Source organism: Chelonia mydas, chromosome 13 (genome assembly GCF_015237465.2).
Source record: "Chelonia mydas isolate rCheMyd1 chromosome 13, rCheMyd1.pri.v2, whole genome shotgun sequence".
NCBI classification, from domain to species: Eukaryota; Metazoa; Chordata; order Testudines; family Cheloniidae; genus Chelonia; species Chelonia mydas.
The window spans coordinates 13,779,278-13,800,075 of NC_051253.2; the positions used below are offsets into that span (position 1 = coordinate 13,779,278).

At 39.5% G+C, this 20,798-nt stretch overlaps 1 protein-coding gene across 8 annotated transcripts in view; it reads right to left on the reverse strand.

Annotated features, from left to right (window-relative positions):
* DOK5 (docking protein 5) overlaps positions 1 to 20,798 on the reverse strand; it is an 85,863-nt gene that overhangs the window by 10,863 nt on the left and 54,202 nt on the right. For 2 of the 8 annotated variants that reach the window (XM_027822296.3, XM_043527198.1), the window contains exons 3-6: positions 12,491 to 12,605; positions 12,271 to 12,411; positions 9,633 to 9,822; positions 8,197 to 8,332 (exon numbers count right to left, since the gene is read on the reverse strand). In XM_027822296.3, the coding sequence (XP_027678097.1) occupies positions 8,197 to 8,332; positions 9,633 to 9,822; positions 12,271 to 12,411; positions 12,491 to 12,605 (582 nt within the window). Of the gene's footprint in view, positions 1 to 1,035; positions 1,131 to 3,656; positions 6,857 to 8,196; positions 8,333 to 9,632; positions 9,823 to 12,270; positions 12,412 to 12,490; positions 12,606 to 12,746; positions 12,974 to 20,798 lie in introns of those variants that run through there. The other 6 variants (XM_007059758.4, XM_043527199.1, XR_006285462.1 and 3 more) reach the window with 5 other exon arrangements.

Below are 20,798 nucleotides of genomic sequence, written 5' to 3' on the forward strand. Positions count from 1 at the left end.
GCTTAGGGACCCTCCAGGAGGATGTCCTACCTCCTGACCATTTTCTCAGCTTGAATGTCTCCTCTGATTGCAGCTGTTTCAGTTCAGTGTCAGGAAAGACGTGGAATCTTAAATGGAGAAGTCCCAGTCCATTTAGGATTTAGGACTTCCTAAATGCATTCGAGCTAAAACTATCTCATGTAAAACCAAGTCTCAGGCCTCTTCCCTTACATGTAACACCCTCAGCTATATTCCCTAATTTTTTTATTTTAAAGTAGAAATCATTGTCAATTACACTATGCTTCAAGATACAAAAATGCATGAGATCTGCGCGAAAGCTGGTAAAAATATTCTGAATTTTGACTTTTAATGCAATTTTTCATATTTTCCATTTTTAATAAATATGTTTATTAAAAATGGAAAGCAACAGTCAGCTACACATTTATCCAACTTTAACTCTGTGGAACTGCCAAAGGTTCTGTCCAGAAAGTCAGACTAAGGGCTCTAAAACCCAAAGTTTAAAGAAAAAAAATTCTGGAGCGTGTAAGCTCTATGGGGAAGGGACAATCTTTTTGTTCTGTGTTTATACAGAGCCTAGTACAATAGGGTAATGCTCTATGACTAGGGCTCCTAGGTGCTACAGTAATATAAATAATAATATTTTAGAAAGCATGTGAGGTGCCAACATACATAATAGTCTAGGCCTGGATCATCCCCATTCTCTTAAAATCTCTGTTATATTGGGAGCAAAAAGCACAGTAATATATCTACGCTACACCGTGTTGTTGTGGAATATGTTCTGAAAGACATGCTTCAAGCATGTTTCAACTTTTATTTTCCTTTAAAAAATCTGTATCTAGAAATGGAGGGAAAGAATCTTTACAAAATTAGTGTATTTTATAGCAAAAAGGGTCAAGCAAGCACACAGAAGAGGTAGAGATAAGGGCTGGCTGTCTTAGAGGAGAAGAAGTAAAGATTTGAAAGACAAAGTGGATGAGGTAATATTTTTTATTCGACCAACTTCTGTTGGTGAGAGAGACAAGCTTTCAAGCTTACACAGAGCTCTTCTTTAGGTCAGGGTTGAAGCTATTTAGCGAAACCCATTCGCCTACAACCTCCTTTCTGTCAGGTGTCGACATTGTGCTTGGGATCTGAAAGGAAAAGCAAACACAAGTCACCTAGTGATCTTTAAAACACCCACATCTAAGTTACTAATACTGAATCACTCTAAACAACACACACATCCACTTACAGTCTCTTCAATAAAGAATCAGCAGAAACTTCAGTGTTAGCATACAGTTCAGCACCATAGAAACAAACTAAGATCTATTCCAGGAAATGTAAAACTAGAACACTGTGATTTTGACAGTTCCCCAACTGCACAAAATCTTCAGCAGTCTGAATTCCATTTAAGAGTGTCTCTAAGGTAGGCTGGGTGAGAAGGGAGTTTAAGTGACAATACAATGTTCCTGAAGTAAGTGGAGTTAATAATGGGACATCCTTGGAGGATGGGAAATAGACTTGGGGGGAAGATGATTTGATGAGGACAAAGAGGCCTGAAGGAGAGCCTGCTGTGAGTTTTGACCCAAAAGGAGGGGAAATGGGTCTGGAGAGATAAGGAGAAGCAATTCTATGTCCTGAACACACAGACTGTGTCAACACAGCTCAGATTCCATGCAAACCCTGTCTAGACCATGACTGATTTGATTCCCATAATTAATTCACTGGTATCTCTGCAGCAACAGAAGGAGCCGGAAAGACATGATAATTGGCTGTTTTTATTTCACATAATCATTCAGCACTGAGAAGTGGGTTGAAAGCCGTAGGAAATGAAATGTTAATGTGCACATGAACAATAGTTACAAGTTGGCCAGGAGCAGAGAAGTGTGAATCTGTGTTGCATTAACTTGGTGAGTGAGTGATTTGGCAACTGAAGGACATCAACCCAAAACCTACCATGTGGGGAGTGCTGCTTAGATATTTCCACTCATGTCATTGGTTAAAGGCGATCAGGACCCTTCCAGTCACATCCCATCCAAAAGATACTGCGTTCTCCCTGATGAGACACCGTCTTTGCAGAGGATACACTGTAGCGCTTGTGATGGCTTGTTGGTGAACCCTGCACTAGCACAAAAATACTGCACGCTAATGCATCCTCTTCCATCAAGACAAACATTTATGCTCAGCCCTACCTAGGTGCACTTCTTGTGGTGGCTTCTTCATTTTCCTTATATCTTAATTATGGTGAAATCTCCTCTTAAAGGCAATGAAAGGGACTGGAATTTTTCTGACCTTCGTAACAGATGACTGCATAATGCAGTGTGGAGGCACTCTCACAAAGGCTAACATTTTACTGGCTGTTTGGATGGATGACCATGGTACAGTGATCATTAGCAGGGTTTTCGCTGTATACTGAGGTTCACTGGCAACCTGGATGGTGTAGTCTGTTGATAATGTTCTTCTGATGCACATACGTAACAGGAAAAGCAATTTAGAGGCACTCAGGGGTCAGTGGCATTGTACCATTTCACCATTAGAGGCGAGCCAAATGCTATTTTGTAAAACAATGCAGAATGATGGGACGTTATTGAGTGGTGTTTCAGCCAACAATGGAATTCTGTGCCATATTAGTGACTCCATTCTGCATTCAGAGAGAAGCAAAAACACAGTGGTGAAAAGCAAGTTACTATTTTAGTTCATATTTCAATAAATTAATGAAACAGGCAAGATGTAATATATAGTGTATATACCTGGCTCTGCCTGAAATTTTTCTGGATGAATGTCTCCACATCTTAAATCCTTCTCCTGAACAAGGAGAGCATCTTTGAGTCCTTCTTCAATAGGAATGCACTAGTGTGACTGAGAACAGAATGTGGTCTAATACTTTTCCAATATTATCTGTCCATTGTGAATAAAACACATGATTTCAACTGGGGTTTGCAATGTGTTTTAAGTGTTTTCTGTTAAATCGCTCTTACTATGGCCCCTTGTGTCATTCTAGTGCTGCAAAAGATGTGTAAAGCTGCCCCAGCTGTGCATTTGAGAATTCCCCTGGCATGGGGGTTGTATTAGAGGCTTATGTAGAGGACAGTTACCAGAGTGGAACCTAGTCCTGGGGCTTGGTTTCCAAGCAGTCCAGCCGTTTGAAGGAGTCACCTTTGCACTTCTCTTGGATCCTACATTAAGCACAGCTCTGCCAGGACTAAAAGTTTGGGGCAGAAATAGTTGATTTAAAAACAACAACAACAAAAAAACCACTCCTCACCACCCCCATCCCACAAATTAGTATGTCCTGTGTTCTCTCTCTCTCTCAAAAAATAAAACAACACGCACACACACAGAGAAAAAACCACCTAGGTAATTTATGAAAAACATTTGTTAATAGTGTGTGATCTGTTCACTTAGTCTGATGAGTATACATTTCAGAGATTTATCAAACACTCTAATTATAAAGTAACTGACTCCTAGTCCTGGGATTATTATATTGAAATTAGGGCTGTCAATTAATCACAGTTAATACATGTGATTAATGCAAAAACATTAACTAGATAAAATATAGTTGCGATTAATCACAGTTTTAATTGCACTGTTAAACAATAATAGAATACCAATTTAAATGTATTATACATATTTTGGATGCTTCCTATATTTTCAAATATATTGATTTCAATTACAACACTGAATACAAAGTGTATAGTGCTCACTTGATATTTTTATTACAAATATTTGCACTGGAAAAAGATAAAAGAAATAGCATTTTTTAATCTCACACTTAATTGTGATTTTTTTTTAATCATTTGTCAGCCCTAATTGAGATGGGGCTTTTCTTTCCTGACAGGTGAAGTAGGTTCATGTAGTCAATTCAAACTGTTTAAGACAATCATTGCTTAGTTAAGGCAGCTACCAAATCCATTGCAAAAGATATGCAAATGCTGTAAAAGAGGAAACATTTTTATTTTAACATCTTCAGATAGACAGTGATATGTTAATGCTCTTTTTAATGGGTTTACTTATGTCGTTCATTTTTTACCCTTCTGTCATCCTTTCTATTACAAGGTACTCCTCTTTTCTAGTCCCAGAGATAGAAAGTACCATTTCTAGCACTAATTTCCATTTCTAATGATCACAAGTACACATGGAAATGACCATAATTAGCAATTTGCCATCCAATAATCCAATTGGACTTGTATTATCATATGCATCAGATGTACTTTTCTCTGAAAATCCGCCGCCAAGCATCTAGGCTGCTCTTTGAACTGGCCAATAAGATCATTCTAGGCAATATTGGATTTCGGTTGCCAGAACTAGGAAGATTCATTCTCATTAAGTCTTGATATTCCATCATGAGAAGTAATGAGGTTCTTTCTTAAACTACCTGGCCTGAGATCTGGCATAAATGGCAACAGTCAGGAATTATAATTCTGTTGGTCAATTATTATGATAGCTAGATAATCTTTCATGGGTTTTGAAAAATATGTTTGTGCTCTAAATAAATATTACTTTTCCATTGAATGGCGGTACAAAATAGAAAGGAAGAAAGCATGAAAAGGGTGGGTATAAACCAGATATGCTGTGTGCTAGCAAATAATCAGAAAGGTTGAAATTCACCCAAGCAGAGGGCCAGCACTGTTTCTGCTCTTTCCAAAAAGGACACATCTTTTAATTCACTCTGCTGACAAGTAAATGCAACCATCTGGTATGTATGTGTCACAGGGCTGCTTTGCACCAATGGTGCAAAGAAGCCATAAAATTGGCATATCTTATGCCACTCCCATATGAGACTTGTCACGTGTCTGGACCAAGGTCATGTGGTTACAGCATCTTATCTGAAATGATCCCTTGTCTGCTCTAATTGCAGTGAGGGCTAGCCTGATTCCTTGTCAGTCCCAGAACTAGGGAAGAATGTGGGTAACTTAATGTCACTTCTGCCAACCTTCCACCAGTCTTGTGCTAAGCACAACTCAGTCAGATTGGAGTATCTGAGCCAATGATTAGATATCAACCTTAGAGATGAGTAAATAGCGGACAAAATTTTCTGTGAATATTTGAGTTCTAAAATGAATTTTAATAATCTACATATTCTACCCTTCCAGGTACACTTTCTATAAATAAAAATGAGAATTTCATGATGTAGTTGAACATGTTTTGTGGTCTGCAAAAGAGGTGAAATTCATCAAATAGATTACCTATTATGAAGTATTCTCTCAAATCTAATAAGACAACCAAAAACCTTAATCTGGACACCCCTGAACTCTAGGATGAAGGCTGGAATCTGAACCTAGATCCAGAGCCATATTTGAGAGCCATCTCTGTGATGGGCTTCACCAAAAACCCAAGATCTGAATTTCCGGTTGGTCTTAAGTCTGTTTCCAGAGGTAGATGGGTTGATCTTTGTATACCACTACTAAATGATATGCCTTTAAATTGAAAAGAAGAGTGTGTTGTTATCGTCAGGTTAGCATTCTACGATTGACAGTGTTATTTTTAGAGGTTACAGTTGGCCCTAGTTTTAGTAAAATGGAGTTTCGATCTGTTGCAGCTGCTCCCCGCTGAAATTTATGGCAACTGTAACTCTGTGAAGTGATTGAAGTGACGATTTTACAGTGCAGTTTAGTATTTTAAGAATCAATTGAAGTGACTCTTCAAATACCATATTGCACAATAAGACTGCCATTTACACTTCTGTAAAGTGAAGTGGTCTGAAAATGCTATTCACTTCAACAGGAAAAAGTTACGACAGACTTTAGACTGTCTTTGAAAATAGCTATGACTGAATAGACAACACATGTTACTCAGTCTCTTCCAACACTTGCGGACTGCGGCCAGTCCTTGCTTCCCATGCCAGGCTATTTGTAATCTGTTTTGTTGAGTGGTTTTGTTACATTAGTAAAATAATTGCTAATTCAGAATAAACAAAATAATTATCACTATTTTATTCCCCCTTTGATGAAAAGCTGACATTGCTGCTAAAGACTTGAACATAACACATTGTTTTAACCATCAGAAAGCCATCAACGCAGCTCTAAGATATATATCAATAGAGGATACTGCATTGAAAGAAAGAACAGCGTAAAACTACATTTGCTACTGATTTTGCACCTCAGGTCAATGCATTTGTGCAGGCAGAAAAGCAAAGTGTGTCCTTGACAAGTACTACCCAAATATAACCTAATAAATTGAAGGCTGCATTGGAAATTGCTAAAATCCCAATGGCTGCACTTGGGGCAGAGTTTTTACAATTGCATTTAGGTTTGGTATGCTGTATTCTGTCGTCATGACAACACATGTGGATCTCCTATTGACATAATGACAGTGAATATATAAGGAGCCAGCTAATACGGTATCAACAGAAGAATCTTGCCTTCAAGAACGACTTCTTGGTAAAAACCTCCCCATATTCCTAACCTACAAGGTGATCACAGATGCTGATTAAGGAAATGAATACAAGGCAGAAAGTCTAGGAAAGGTACTTAGGTAACAATATCTGTGAAGTGTCAATATTAGCTACAAATTAAAATATTGGTATTGACTGGAAACAAGTGAATGTTTTACCACTGGACCTTTTTAGGTGAAAAATATATACAGCATCAAATTTTGTTTTAAATAATAGCAGACTCAAGCTCCTCCAAAATGCCTTGCAAACTACAGCAATGAATTATTTATTAGCTTGGGTGCTTAATTGAAGTTTAGCTCAATTATCCAATCTGCAAAATTTGGCTTGACACCTTAAGAGAACAGTAAGATTCTTTTTCCTTTCACAGTTTCTTGTATTTCCTCATTCTAGTTTGGCTGGAATTACTGTGAGAACAGCCTCTCTAGCTTTGTTTCTGTGATTCTGATTCCAAATCCTGGCCCACATTCAGAAGAATAAAAAAACCTACAAAAGACTTAAAAAAAAAAAAGAGGAAAGGAAGAGGTGGAATATTAATTCAATATATTAATCTTCAAAAAAAAAAATAGCGATCTTTGGATGAAATTTCAGAGGACAGTTTCCATTTTGTCTCAACCAATTACATCCAGCCTGACTCACACCACAATATATCACTTAGACCAAGCGCTTAGAAGAACTCTGAAAAGGATTAGACATTAATATGGACAACAACAACATCCATGTTTACATTAGGAAGGATAAGTATTGATAATCCCTTATGCTTTAGGGTATAAATCAATCACTATCTATCTGGAATAAGGAGGAAATTTCCCGTATGGTCAGGTTATCCCACAGTTCTCCATTAAGGGAATTTTATATCTTCTGAAACATCTATTACTGGTTAGAGTGCTAGTGTGGGATTCCGGATAGTGTTCAGTTTCCTGTTCTGCCACAGACTTCCTATATGATCTTGGGCAAAGTAATTAGTCTTTCTGCGCCTCAGTTCCCCAGCTGTAAAATGGAGATAAAAGATATTTCCCCCTCTCTCAGAGGTGTTGTGAGGATAAATACACTCAAGACTGTGAAGTGCTCAGATGCTACAATGACAGGAGCCATATAAGTACTTTAGACAGAACACTATATGAGATAGGACAGTAGCCTAGCTATACCACTGGTCTGATCCAGTACGCCAGTTACTGGGTCCCTATATGCCTAATTTCTCTAGTTTTGTAAATGTCAAAAAACAGCTTTGAAGACATGATTAAAGCATTTACAGCCCCAGGAAGCAGAGATCCTTTGAGACTCTAGACCAATATTTGTTTCTCCCTAACAAATCAAGCCGTTCAGTTTAAAACAACATATGACACTTTCTAAATTATTCTTAAAGTGTAGGCATCAATTAATAAATGGAAAACCATGAGTCAGCCACAATATTTTGGAATTAAATTGATGAGAAACACTTCCAAATAAACTACTCAAGTTGCTGATTAATAATGGGAAGCTAATGAGAATGGAAAACATGTGCCTACAGGACCGAGCCATCTTTCCCACAGCAATTTACACCCATTGATGGTTTTACAAATAAGGCAATCAAGGAATATAATGCAGAAACTTCTCTACTTTCAGTTGCTTAAAAAAAGCAACCATCATTATTTACTGCTTTAGTAACCCCAAGCGCTAAATGCAGTCAGAACTGAACACATTAACACCTTAACTAGAAGAGAAGAAAATCAAACTATTTAATATCTGTACATCTTAAATTAAGAACATGCTCAAGAAGGTGGTCTATGGATTATGTTACTCATTAATGCTGAGTGTTGGATGACAAGTACGACTAACAACCATACCACTGAATTTTTCACACTCTGTAATAAGCGCTCATGTTGTTCGGCTATGGCCAAAGCAGCTGAGTGAACCTTCTGATAGATCGCCTCCCCATCTCTTGTCTGAAAGATGAATAGTCCTTCCCCAGTGTCACACATCCTGCCAAAGCGAGAACAGAAATGATCCAAATGTGAGGTTTTCATTTGTTCAGGGTGATTTGTAAAGTACATTTTCGGCAGTACTGCTGTAAAAAAAAAGTGATAGCAAAGCAAAAGGTAATAAAAACAAAAAATGATTGTTTGCAGTACAACACACGGATTTAGATACAACTTCATAAACATATATACAAACCACTAGAACAGGATATGATGATTACTCATCATTATCAACAACATACGGGCCAGATTCTCCAACTCATATTCATGGAGTAGTATTTACTTATGCACATAATTGCTTCTCAATGTAAACATTACAGAATCAAGTCCTTGGTGTATTTCACTCTCAAACTATGTATGCTTGAAAGGGTTTGATTCAGCTGTGAGACTCAGGCCCCTGTCTAGGATGTACAATCTAAATTAAATTATTGCGTATCTGTGTAGATTGATTAAAGATAATGTTAGAGATAGGGAAGTGTCGCTTAGAGGAAGCCATGTGCCTGCTTCCAATCAGAAAAGTTACTAAGAAGATAAATGTTACCTCCACATGCACTGGTGGATATGAACTTTATTTAATTGAGGAGACCAATATGTAAATTTGCTGAGAAAGTCAGTAATTAGGCTTATATTGATTTGCACCATTAGGAGAGCACAAAATTTCCTCGGGGACCTGTGCGAAGCCACCATGCCATTTCTCTTCAGATTTTTTCTCTTTCAGGTCTACAATGAAACATCCATCTTGGCATAAAACATAGGGTTCTAATAGGAACTAAAATAGCATTTTAACACTAATGCCAATGCTTTAAGGCAAAATTCCCCTCTTGCATCTACATGACAGATCCTGACTCCACTATTTAGCTCTCCATAATTGCACAGAACTCCAGTAAAGTTTTGAGAGCAGTTTGCCTTCAACTTGAAACACTTGTACATGTAGCTAGTAGATCCATTAGTCACTCCTAACTGAATCTTCATGTCATTATGGCTAAGGTAGGTGCTATCAGTGTCCAAGGGTCAATCTTTGTGTTGTACGAGTTACTGGCAGAGTATGATATTTCCCCCCTTTTTCTTTTAAATCTGTACATCCAGTTCTCCGGGCTCATGTACAGTATTTATTAAAAACAACTACACAGTAAAAAGTAGAATCAGTGTGCAAAATGTGGAACACCCTCTGTAAGGTTCTGAACAATCTCCACTCTCATTCACTTCAGTGTGAGGTGGGGAAGCTCATTAGTACCACCTAGGATTAGCCCCCCCCTATTGCTCCTATATGAAAATGGCTTATAGTACTATAGCAAAGCACTCACCTCCCTGCTTCAAATGTAAACCAGGTTGGGTCTCGTCCATACCGCCGGAGGGCACTTAATGGCCAAGAGATGAGTTTTACTCTGGGATTCTGGATATCCCAAAGACAGATATGCTCAAATGTTATCTGCAAGGTACATTCCCCATGCACCTCTAAATTCGGGGTTGGCATTAAATACACATTGAATCTCTCTGGAAGAAAAACAAATGGTTGGTCTAAAATCTTTAAGTTACATGTTGTAGACATTATAGGATTTATAATTACAAAGTCTTATATCCACTTTTAGCAATTACTCCAAGAACAAAAACTCACTTCCCTCAATTGATTGCATTTGTTTCTAAAAATATACTGCATATAGAGTGAAGCCATTTAAGTACCATAAAAACAGTACATAGCACTGGCCTCTAAAAATCCATAAAAATGTTATCTACATGATCCTTTTTAAAACAACTGAGATCTGATGCTCTTTGGGGCAAGGGTCTATTTTATTACACATCTGTAAAGGGCCTAATAGAGTCCTGGATTCCAAGGCCAGAAGGGATCATTGTGATTCTGTAGTCTGCTCTTCTGTATAACACAGTCCATAGAATTTCCCCAAAATAATTCCTAGAGCAGATCTTTTAGAAAAAAGTCCCACCTTGATTTAAAAATCACCAGTGATGGAGAATCCACCACGAGACTTGGTAAATTGTTCCAGTGGTTAATTTTCTCTCATCATTAAAAAAATTATGCTTTATTTCCAGTCTGAATTTGTCTAGCTTCAAACTTCCAAACACCAAGGGAGAAAGTTCAAGCTGCCAAGGTTCAAGATGTGGGGCCACAAGGATCAGAAACCATAGAGAAGCCACAGAGTGGAATTTAATAGTGCTCTGCATGCTGCACAACTAAACTCTCCAGTGGCCTGCTCTGCAGGAGATTGGAAGGGAGGTGAGCTCTGGTATGGCCTGGGAAGTGACTGGAACATTGCTAATGGATCCAGACCTACACAAATCCACTGACAACACATCATATGGAAGGTTGCAGTAGGCTACACTTGCTACCCATGGCCTTCAGGAAGAGCTGGGAAACTCTCCAATGTCCTGGCCCCGGTTGAGATTGCACAGAAGATTCAGAATTCTCTACCCAAATAGGTTTTGATTCCCCAGACAAAGCCTATTTACTCAGACCTTACATTCAGGACATGTGTGTCATTGTGAAGAACTATAGCAATGAACTTCTCTTCTAATAATTATGGTTGTATATAAAAAGTGTCACAAGAATAGTTTAACTGCAGTGCAAGTCTGTGCATTTAATAAGTCTCTTGTCTGTGTTCCTGACTACTTAAGATTTTATATGAACTCAGTTTCGCAAAGAGGATTCCTCAGTCTACTTCTCACAGACTTGGAATTATCTAAAGCCACTCACCCACTTGTCAAACTGGTTCCTTCTCATTCATCACCTTTTTTTATTCACTTGACTTAGTGCACATATTTTGGATTGAATGAGTAACAATCAGAATCGATAGAGGAAAGTGGCAAGTAAATCTGGAAATTAATATGTTCTTTAATTTCAAGCTGGGATGGTATTTTAGAGGTTTAGAATCAGATTCTACACTCTGTTACATTAGTTCTGTGATGTTATAACTCTGTTTAAGCTAATGGAATTGCACCAAGACAATGGAATGAAACACAGATTCAGATTTTTAACTCTGAAATCTGGTTTTAGAAAAGCTTGGAGAAATGGTACTAAAGGAATTCCAGGTTTTCTTCGGGTGAAAAGACAACCTAAGCTTTCAAAATTAACTCTTTTAGGTTCAATGAATGGTTAAAAATTTAGCTGATGTTGCATTCTCGGTTATATTTTTAGTGCAAGTCCCCGGACTCAGTAAGAAACAGAAATGGGATGAGCGCTAATTATAAATTCTAATATGTTAACCATACATGGGCATCTGAGAATGTGTGTTTGGCCAGTATACAGACATGAGGGGAAATAAGCTAATAATTAGGGCTGCTTGAAAGGAGGAGAAATTCCAGCCTGTGCTTCTCAAAGAGGCGTGTATTTTCAAAGCGTTTAGGTATATGCATGTGGGCACACACAAGACATTCACAACTGTATTTTGCATGGAGTTAATAAAATTGTGTACACTAATTAAATCATGGAAAGCCCATGTGTGCATACAAGTAGCTGATTTCCATATGCAAGTGAAGTAATGGAGCTCAGATTATATATGCAATTATTATTTATATAGCAATATTTATTCTTTTTATTTGTGCCTACGAGCCACAGTCATGGACTGGGACCTTATTTGGGTAGGTACCTTCCAAATGCAGAACCAAAAAGCATTCCCTGCCTCAAAGAGATTACAATGCACCTAATTTGTCTGAAAAATCTCACTAGAACGTTTCTAAAATCCTAAATCAGAGCGTCAGATTAGCAGAACAGGTTAGTGCTGATAACAACCAAGAATAGTGTTTTTTTGTTTTGTTCTGGGGTTTGTTTTTTTGTTTGTTTGTTTTTTGCACCAGGTTGTAAAAGCTTGAGTATATTTCTGGTTTCTATGTGCATGGCCCACACATTTCAGGAACTGAGCCATGCACTCAGGTAGGAATTGTATTCTAAAACTTTCTAAATGCTATAAAGTTCAATATTTCTATACATACCACTCTGCTCCCTTTCTACACCAGATGCCAACAAGTCAGGCTCTCCAAGGCTTATGTCATTAATTTGAGTTCCTAGGCATTCCATCTGCAGCACTTTGCACCACTCATCCGCCTCGAGTTCTGTATAAATGCCCAGAAAATCTGTGTGTAGGTACAATATGTTTATAATTTCACAATTAACATTCCAGTATTTTCTAATATACTGTGCCAGTTTACCCACCTGATTCACAAGTAAAAGTTTTGGATGTGTCATCATTAAAATAAATGCCTACAGCATGTTTCTTCGTGCTTTTTGGCAGTCGTAATATATTCTTCACGTTATTGAGCTCTGTGACCTGAAAAAGAGCAATTTGGAGTTCTAATTAGGATCCTTGAATAATGACTATTGAACGGAGGAGAGAAGAGAAAAACATTAAGCCAAGCTGGAAAAAAAAACAAAAAGAATGAGCCCATGAGAACACACAAGGACAAGCCACCTTGACATGAATCAGGCTCAGAGATGAACCTGAAGATTCTAAATGATATAGCCATATTGACACTTCCACACTGCCTCATATTCTGTCTGCATGTAAGCTCCGGTGAGACCCAATAAAAAACAGGATTTAAACCACAGGGATGGTGGAATCATCTTTTCAGCATTCACGCCAGTGGAGAAACACCTATAAGTAGTACATGGGAAAGAGCAACCAGGTGCCCCAGAAGTAGCAACAGGACCAAGAGAAAAGGTTTCACTTGATCCATTCACTTAGACGGTGAAACCGATTCTGTTACGACTTGCTCTATGGAAGAAAAAACACTAGGGTAGGTGAAATTTTCCATCTAAAACTATTTTTGATGGAAAATTAGTTTTTCAACAGAAGTGTCCACTTTCCTTGTAGGCCTGTAATAGCAGAGGGCTGGACACAATGACCACAAAGGTCCCTTCCAGTCCTATGTCTTACGTTCTTTGAACATTTTCAGTTTTTTGGTCAGAAATACAAAAACCTGAAAACCAAACATTTAAGTCCTCCCCACCCCTCACAAATATGGTTTTCAGTATTTTTTAGCCAGAGATTTCCAGACTTCGGAAAATCAAAACTTTTTCAGTTTTTGTCAATCAGTTTTCATTTTTTCAATGCAAAGTTGATTCCCTCCCCCGTGGAAATCTTCCATTTTCTGTCCAGCTCTAGTAGATAGCTTCAGCAGACAACAGGTGATTTTTAACATTTCTACACAAAGATCCTTACTTTTCAGCCTAGACTAGGACTTTGCTCTAAGATTTTAACAAAAAAGAGCCTAAAATTTGGCTCAGTGGTAACTGTTGGTTGCTTTGCACTATTAACACTCAGGCAAGTGGCTAAATATGGAATCAGGAGACCAAATTTTAGACATCTGTTTTGGAAAGTCTTGGCCTTACACCTCAATATTTTCATTGCCAAAGTAGCCATCTGAACATGAACGTCAGCCACTCCCTCCACTGGTGCATTTTTTTTTTTTTGATAATTTCATCGGAAAAAGGAAGGACATTGCTGCTAGACCTGTCCTCTCCAAAAACAGCTTGCACCATCATTGTCCAGGTTTTCCTAGTTCTCTGAATATTACTGAAAGGGTACTGTAACATTGAGCCACATTACATCCCAGTGGAAAATTTCATTTGCTTTTACCATTGTGGGCGGGTTCTCTACAGTACTGAAAACCAAAAGGCATTACAATCTATTTATAAAGAAGCGAGAGACAAATATCCTAATGAGCCTTAGGCTCCCACTGACCCTGTCTGACCCCGTTCCTCCTCAAAGCCGTTCTAATGCATGTTCCCTTCTGGCAAGCGAGAGAGAGATGGGGAGAGACAGAGAACAGCTCTAGAGGAGGAAAATCTTTTAAAGCTAACCTCTCCTGAAGGAGAATGGGGCAAAGGAGCAAAGTGATGGGTGCATTATGAGCAGCCTCCAAAATAAAAAAAAGCAATGCATTGGCTGCCACCTGTGTCTGGACTCACACTTTCACTGAGAAAAGAAAAGGAGTACTTGTGGCACCTTAGAGACTAACAAATTTGTTAGTCTCTAAGGTGCCACAAGTACTCCTTTTCTTTTTGCGAATACAGACTAACATGGCTGCTACTCTGAAAATTCATTGAGAAGCAGCAGAAAGTCAGGAGAGGGCCATTACACAAACACTAAGCCAGCTGCTAAGTCTCACCACCAGGTGGCTGAGTTTGGAACTCAAACTTTCTTGCCTATGGGTTTTAGAATCAATCTTAACATTGCTTTAAGCAGGATAACATAATTGTGCTTAATTTGCATGATCTCTTCCCATTTTTACAGGGAAGACTATGGCAAGAGAGCCCATGATGGAAGAGCATTACCGATGCTAACAAGACACTAACAAACATTTTGATAAAAATGAAAAATCTGTCAATATCTATCCCGCTCTCGCCTCATCACATTACAGATGAACTGCAAATTGTCAACTGCCAAGTTCAACTTCTAACATTTCCTCCTCGCCCCCAAGGAAAGAATTCAATAGCATGAGAGAAACCGTAGACATTTCCTCTTTTAGGACCAATGTCTCCCTCTCTCACTCACAATGAATAGTACTTTACTCTCTGAGTAATTCCTCTGAAGAAAATGGAACTAATGGTGGAGTAAATTATTACTCATGTTGAATAGCGAATGGTAGAATCAGACCCGTAATAGTTTGCTACAGTATTACAGAGAATGCACTACTCTGTCATTTAGCATATAGCGTTAGATGGAACACAGGGAAGAGCCCGCTTCCTGAAGTCGTTAAGCTTGCTTTAGTTCCCCCATTGTTCACAACCACAACACAGAAGGAGTGCAAGATTGGTGCAATATTTCTGGCCACACAGAGATTGTATTATAGCTCCTTCCCTACCTGTGCGCTAAGATCTGTGTGAATAGCATTGCTCTACTTTGTAGAATTCCCTTCACAAACTCCAATTCCTGGGCACTTCGCTAAACTGATGTTAGTGGGTGTTTTTTGTCTGCAGAATGTGAATCCATGATCACAAAAAGGTGAAATAACCTAATTCACTAATATGGCATCTCTGAAACAATTTAGCCTTCATCTTGTGGTTGGTAGAGGACCAGACCATGGAGAAAGACTGGTGCCAGAAGCTGGTATATGCATTCTTCCAATGATTTACATTAGACTTGACGCATCCAGAGCAAAGCTTTCCAAAATAAAGGCCAGATTCTGCTATCTGTACTCACGCTGAGCAGTACCTTACAAGTCAATGGTATTACCTGCAGAATAATGTACTAGTTAATGTGGATGAGGGTTTCATAATGGGACATATGATGATTCATAGTGGTTTCTCTAATGTATATTAACAATAATATCAATATAAGCACTGTGCCCTGACGCTTTAAGCAGTGGTGGGCAACCTGTGGCCCATCAGGGTAATCCGCTGGCAGGCTACGAGACAGTGTTTTTGTTGACCGTCCGCAGGCACGGCCACCCACAGCTCCCAGTTGCCATGGTTCGCTGATCCCTGCCAATGGAAGCTGCGGGAAGTGGTGTGGGATGGCCGCTGCTTCCTGCAGCTGCCATTGAACGGGAATGGCAAACCATGGCCACTGGGAGCTGCGGGCGGCCGTGCCTGTGGATGGTCAGTGTAAACACAGTCTCGCGGCCCGCCAGCGGAATACCCTGATGGGCCATGTGCGGGCTGCAGGTTGCCCACCACCGCTTTAGAGAATGAGGAGCTCTCTGTTCCCATCTGTTGTTGAACAGGGGAAAGAATGGCCCCAGAGCTGCTTCATTTGCATAAGCTATTTACCTAGAACTCAGGGGGCATGTCCCAGGGGAAGGAGCTCTCTGTCCCCATCTATTGGTGAACAGGGAAAGTATGGTTGCAGAGAAAGCTTCATTTTCATAATCTTTCTACCAGTAATTCCTCCAGTCACACTTTGGGAGCCACCAAATTGCCCACAAAAATTGAGTAGTGGAACTGAACTGACAAAGAAGAGAGGGGAACTCTATCTTGTGTCATGGAGTGCACCCAAAATGGCAAGGACTTTGCTCAAGGGACTTATATGCTAGTGGTTCCCTGCTCTTGAGGATCCTGTACCATTGAGAGAACTTTTTGCTGAAGCCACAAAATACAACACAGAGCTACCATGGAAGAATCCAATGCCTGCAGATTGGATGCGTGATTTCAGCCTTCATCATCTTAAAATGAGACTTAGCATATACTTACCATTAAAACGTGTGCTTAAATGCTTTGGTCGATTGGGGTTCAAAAGTCTCTCTTCCATAGGCCTTCTGAGGGTAGCAAGGAACACTGTAGTCAGGTGACTAAGCTTTTAGAAGCTTCAAATGGAATTCTTTTTAATGTAAATATTGAAGCTCTTTAAGAGAACCGTGTATAAATTTAAACACGGGTTTTCTGTTGTTCAGCATATCATGACTATGGAGTTTGGGAGGAATATACAATTGAAGAAGGGGGAAAAAAGTACTGACATTATCAATTCATCTCAAAGGTCACGCAGTTATGAAGAACTAGTGTGGTAATCCAAAAGGCAGAGCAATACATTTCAATAGTAATTTAGTACACTCCAATTCATGCTTGAAATGCCAAAGTTCATCCATTTGAACAGCAAAATTTATTTTCATTTGGTTCATTTTTCCTTTCACATTTGCTCTTTATGAGCGTACTGTGTCACAAAGCAAAGAAGACTATCTATACTATTCTCTCTCTCATCACAGTTGCCTTCAGAGTGCCCATACTGATTCAGTTTGCTTTAACAGTTATCAAGAAACACTAATCCTAATGAACAAAATAAATTCTTCTTCACACCAACATTAGATCAGAGGAGAAAAATATATGGAACACATAATGGCCTGGTTGGTAGAAAGTTTATTTTGAAGGCTTTCAGATGTGCCTTCTGCTGGTCATGCATGGGGTAAATTTCACCCTTTAGGACAAATCTTGGAAATATTGATGTCAGTAGGAACTTTGCCATAGATTTAAACGAGACTAAGATTTATCAGGTATTATACTGAAGGAAAAACCCATAGTTATAACTGAAGTTAGATAGTAAACAAAAATGTAGAAAGATTAGCACCATCGATAAAATTAATCAAACAGCTACCAAACTTTAGAGCAAACTGCACTGGAAACTTAGTTCAGGGGGGAGGCATTTCACACAGTGTGGTCTTTCTGAAATCCTTTACTTGTAGCTATGAACATTTTCTGATGATATTTGGTTTTGCAAATCTGAACAGGCTGTGGTAGAAACATTACCCTGTGTGCTGTGATAGATATATAATCCACAATTTTGACCTTTGACTTGTGTCACCATCTTACCTGGTGTTGTTTATTATTATTACTACTACCACCACTTTTCTTTTCTGCATCTTACTAGCTCTCCGTGACTCAGACTCTTTCACAGCAAATGTATTTTCATATGCATGATTTGTGCTGTGCTAACATTAATTAGCTAATCCTCAGCAACTCTTTCAGATCATGATAATTACTGTACCAACTCCCACTTTTAGAAATAGGAAAACTGAGATGCAAATAAATTAAGGACAACATTTTCAAAAGTGGCCACTAATTCTGGATGTTTGCCACAGTTTCAGAGTAACTGCACCTGTGACCTCCCTCTGTGATCTGGTCAAATAATGTCCTCTTAGATCTCTAACAATCAGTCTCACTGGACAGGGACCCATGTTCCACTCTCTCCTGACCAGGGCTTTAGGCTTGCAGCCTCCTGGTACTCCTGATCTCCCCAGCCAGATCTGACCAAAAGTCTAGGCCCCATGCTTTGCTGTCTCTCCAAGGGCTGTGACTGACATATGCCAGTGGTTACAGGTCATCACAGGTCCTAGCGAGCACTGCCTAGGGCTGCTGTCAGTGGCATCTAAGCTTCTGTGTTCTGTAGAGTGGCCACCGATGCATCCCCAGAATACTGGACATTGCAGTACTTCCGGAGCGGTGTCACCCTGCACCATGCATGTGCACAGCATGCACACTCTGTAAAATGGCCTCCTCCCCTATGATACCAGAAAAAACTATGTCTGGTGCCAGACAGGGACAAACCTTTCCAAAAACAGGACAGTCTGGCTTAAAACCAGACAAACGTCCTGCCTTGTGCTCTGGATCCCCTGGGGTTTGTCAGACTTCTAGAGCTGCAACACTGGTTCCTCCCTTTGCCTCTCTGGCATATTTCCTGGGTACTGTCTCAGTCTGCTACCTGATCTGCCTCCTGCCCTAGCCCCAGGACCAGCACTGACCCCCCACGAGATACCCCAGTTAATTAAACACACCCCTTTCCTTTAACTCCATCCAAAAAGCGTAAAGGTCCTAGTTTACAGTTTAACTCTCTCAGGGCACAACGTAGTTGTCGAGCAGTCAGCACACATACACACTCTTTGCACAATCCAAAACCTTTATGCTCTTTTATTTGTAATCGTGTCAAGAACAGGGGAGCATGGATCATACAAAACAACAAACATCTGAAACCGCAATGTCCCTCACTTTCTAGCTCACACTTCCCTTGTGAGCTCTTGGGAACCATCTGGGTCCAGGAAAGCAGACAGACAAGGCATTCCCTCCTCATACAGGCTATGGTATGCTAGCTGGTCTCTCTCACTCATGGAGCCCCTCACTCAGCTTCTGTGATCTTCTGCCCCATCCTACCTCTTCCTCGCTGGCCCCTGGTTCCTCTGTTTCTTTATTTAAGCCCCTCCTGGTCAGCTGGCCTGTTTTGTTCTACCGCTGGTATGTTTCTACTGTCAAGCACCATTGTTAACCTTAAGTATTTCTGTTTGTATCTGTCTGGTGTGTACATGCTACAGGACCTGTCAGCAACCATGAACCTACATACGGACAGGAATTTGTAATATAGCAGTTTTTCATCATATGACTTCACAAGTCTGGCAAGTCAAAGTCCTACCAACCCTTCAGCAGGGTTTGGATAAAAAGGTTGTGTCCATTTGTTCAATCAAAATGAAGCACCTCTGGCAGGTTAAACTCAGTCTTTTATACCAAAAAGCTTTTCTTTGTCTCCTTGGGCCTCCGATACATAACTAAACCAATACATGAAAACAACCCCATGGGGTGGTACTTCTCTGGAGTGGCCTCCAGTCTAGAGACTGCAGTAATGACCTCTTTGGCTGAGCTGTAGTAACCCTTGCTCGTGAAGTAGAATACAATCTCTAGTGCACAATGATCCATGTAACATTCATAAAGTTAATATAATAGTCCCTGAAAATACTACATTTGATTGTAAAATTTGTCATGGCTTCTGTTTGTAAATGCCTTGCTTACACACTGGGGGAAATCCATTGATTTTCTATTGCCATGGACTTCAATGGGGCCAGAATTTCACCCCTAGGGCTTAATTTTTGAAAAGTACTGTGGGTCTGCAGCTACTGAAGTTACAGGTATTTGGCTTTTTTTTAAATCAGGTCTATGGGTCTAAAATCTGGCATCTAAAAACCAAGGAACTCAAAATTAAGTCCCAATTTTCAAAAATACATGCACTCCCAAATTGCAAAGCATACTGTCCCTGCATATGCATAGGCTGTGGATTTGTGTGCGTGTACTCACAGTATTTTATATTTTATTCCCTCACCAGGCTTTCTGAGGGAGGAGGGCAGAGTGCTTCTTCCTATCAAATGAAGCCCCAAAAGCCCATTCATGCATGTGAATAGTAGTACATGAACTCCACAAACTGTTTCAACTGCTTCAGAACGACTTCAAAACGTGCTTCCGGTGTTGACCCATATTCACCTCATATGTAAGTAATAAAGTGCCGGTATTCTAATGGAACATTAGGAGGAGTACATTTGCAGCTGGAACACTACTCTGGCCTCCATGTATGGGTGCAAAAAATTATATGTACTCTTACTTGCACCCGCTTTTACGGTCACAAAAACACCTGCTAACAATCCTAGCACCTGTGGGCATAAACAGTTTTAAAATGTTTAGAGGGCCAAATATATCACACCTTTCTTAAAGGGGCAAATTATCAACCATTAGCCTCCATCTCTGCATGTGCAAAGCTGCATGCACACCAAGATACAAGTGTGTTATGGTTTGACCTCTGACAAAAATGATATTACATTTCATAAGGCTTCCAATTCTGGCTTGTAGAAGGATTACGGCTAAAACCACCTACTGAATTTTGAGACTGGACTTATTAGCTATATATCACGAACTCTATCACTTTCAGACCTAGTCCCTTGGCTCACATGTTTATTTGAGCTGTGCTTGAGATCCATAACCACTGGCTACCAGCTTTATGCTAGTTGTCATTTCACAGTAAGGAATGGCACATATACGCCATATACAACATAATACGCCTGATACATCTTGATATATGACAGTCCAATAAAGATGCCAAAAATGCCTTGCCAATTTTTTTGAAGTCTCAGACCAGACACTTTATTTACAATAAGTGATAGTATTCATTAAAATAAATGTTTAACAACCAGTGATTAGCAGAGTGGCCATACTTAAAATGTTTAATTTGCTACCAATATAATTTTGCATTAGCGAGCTTGGAAAACAATTACAAATT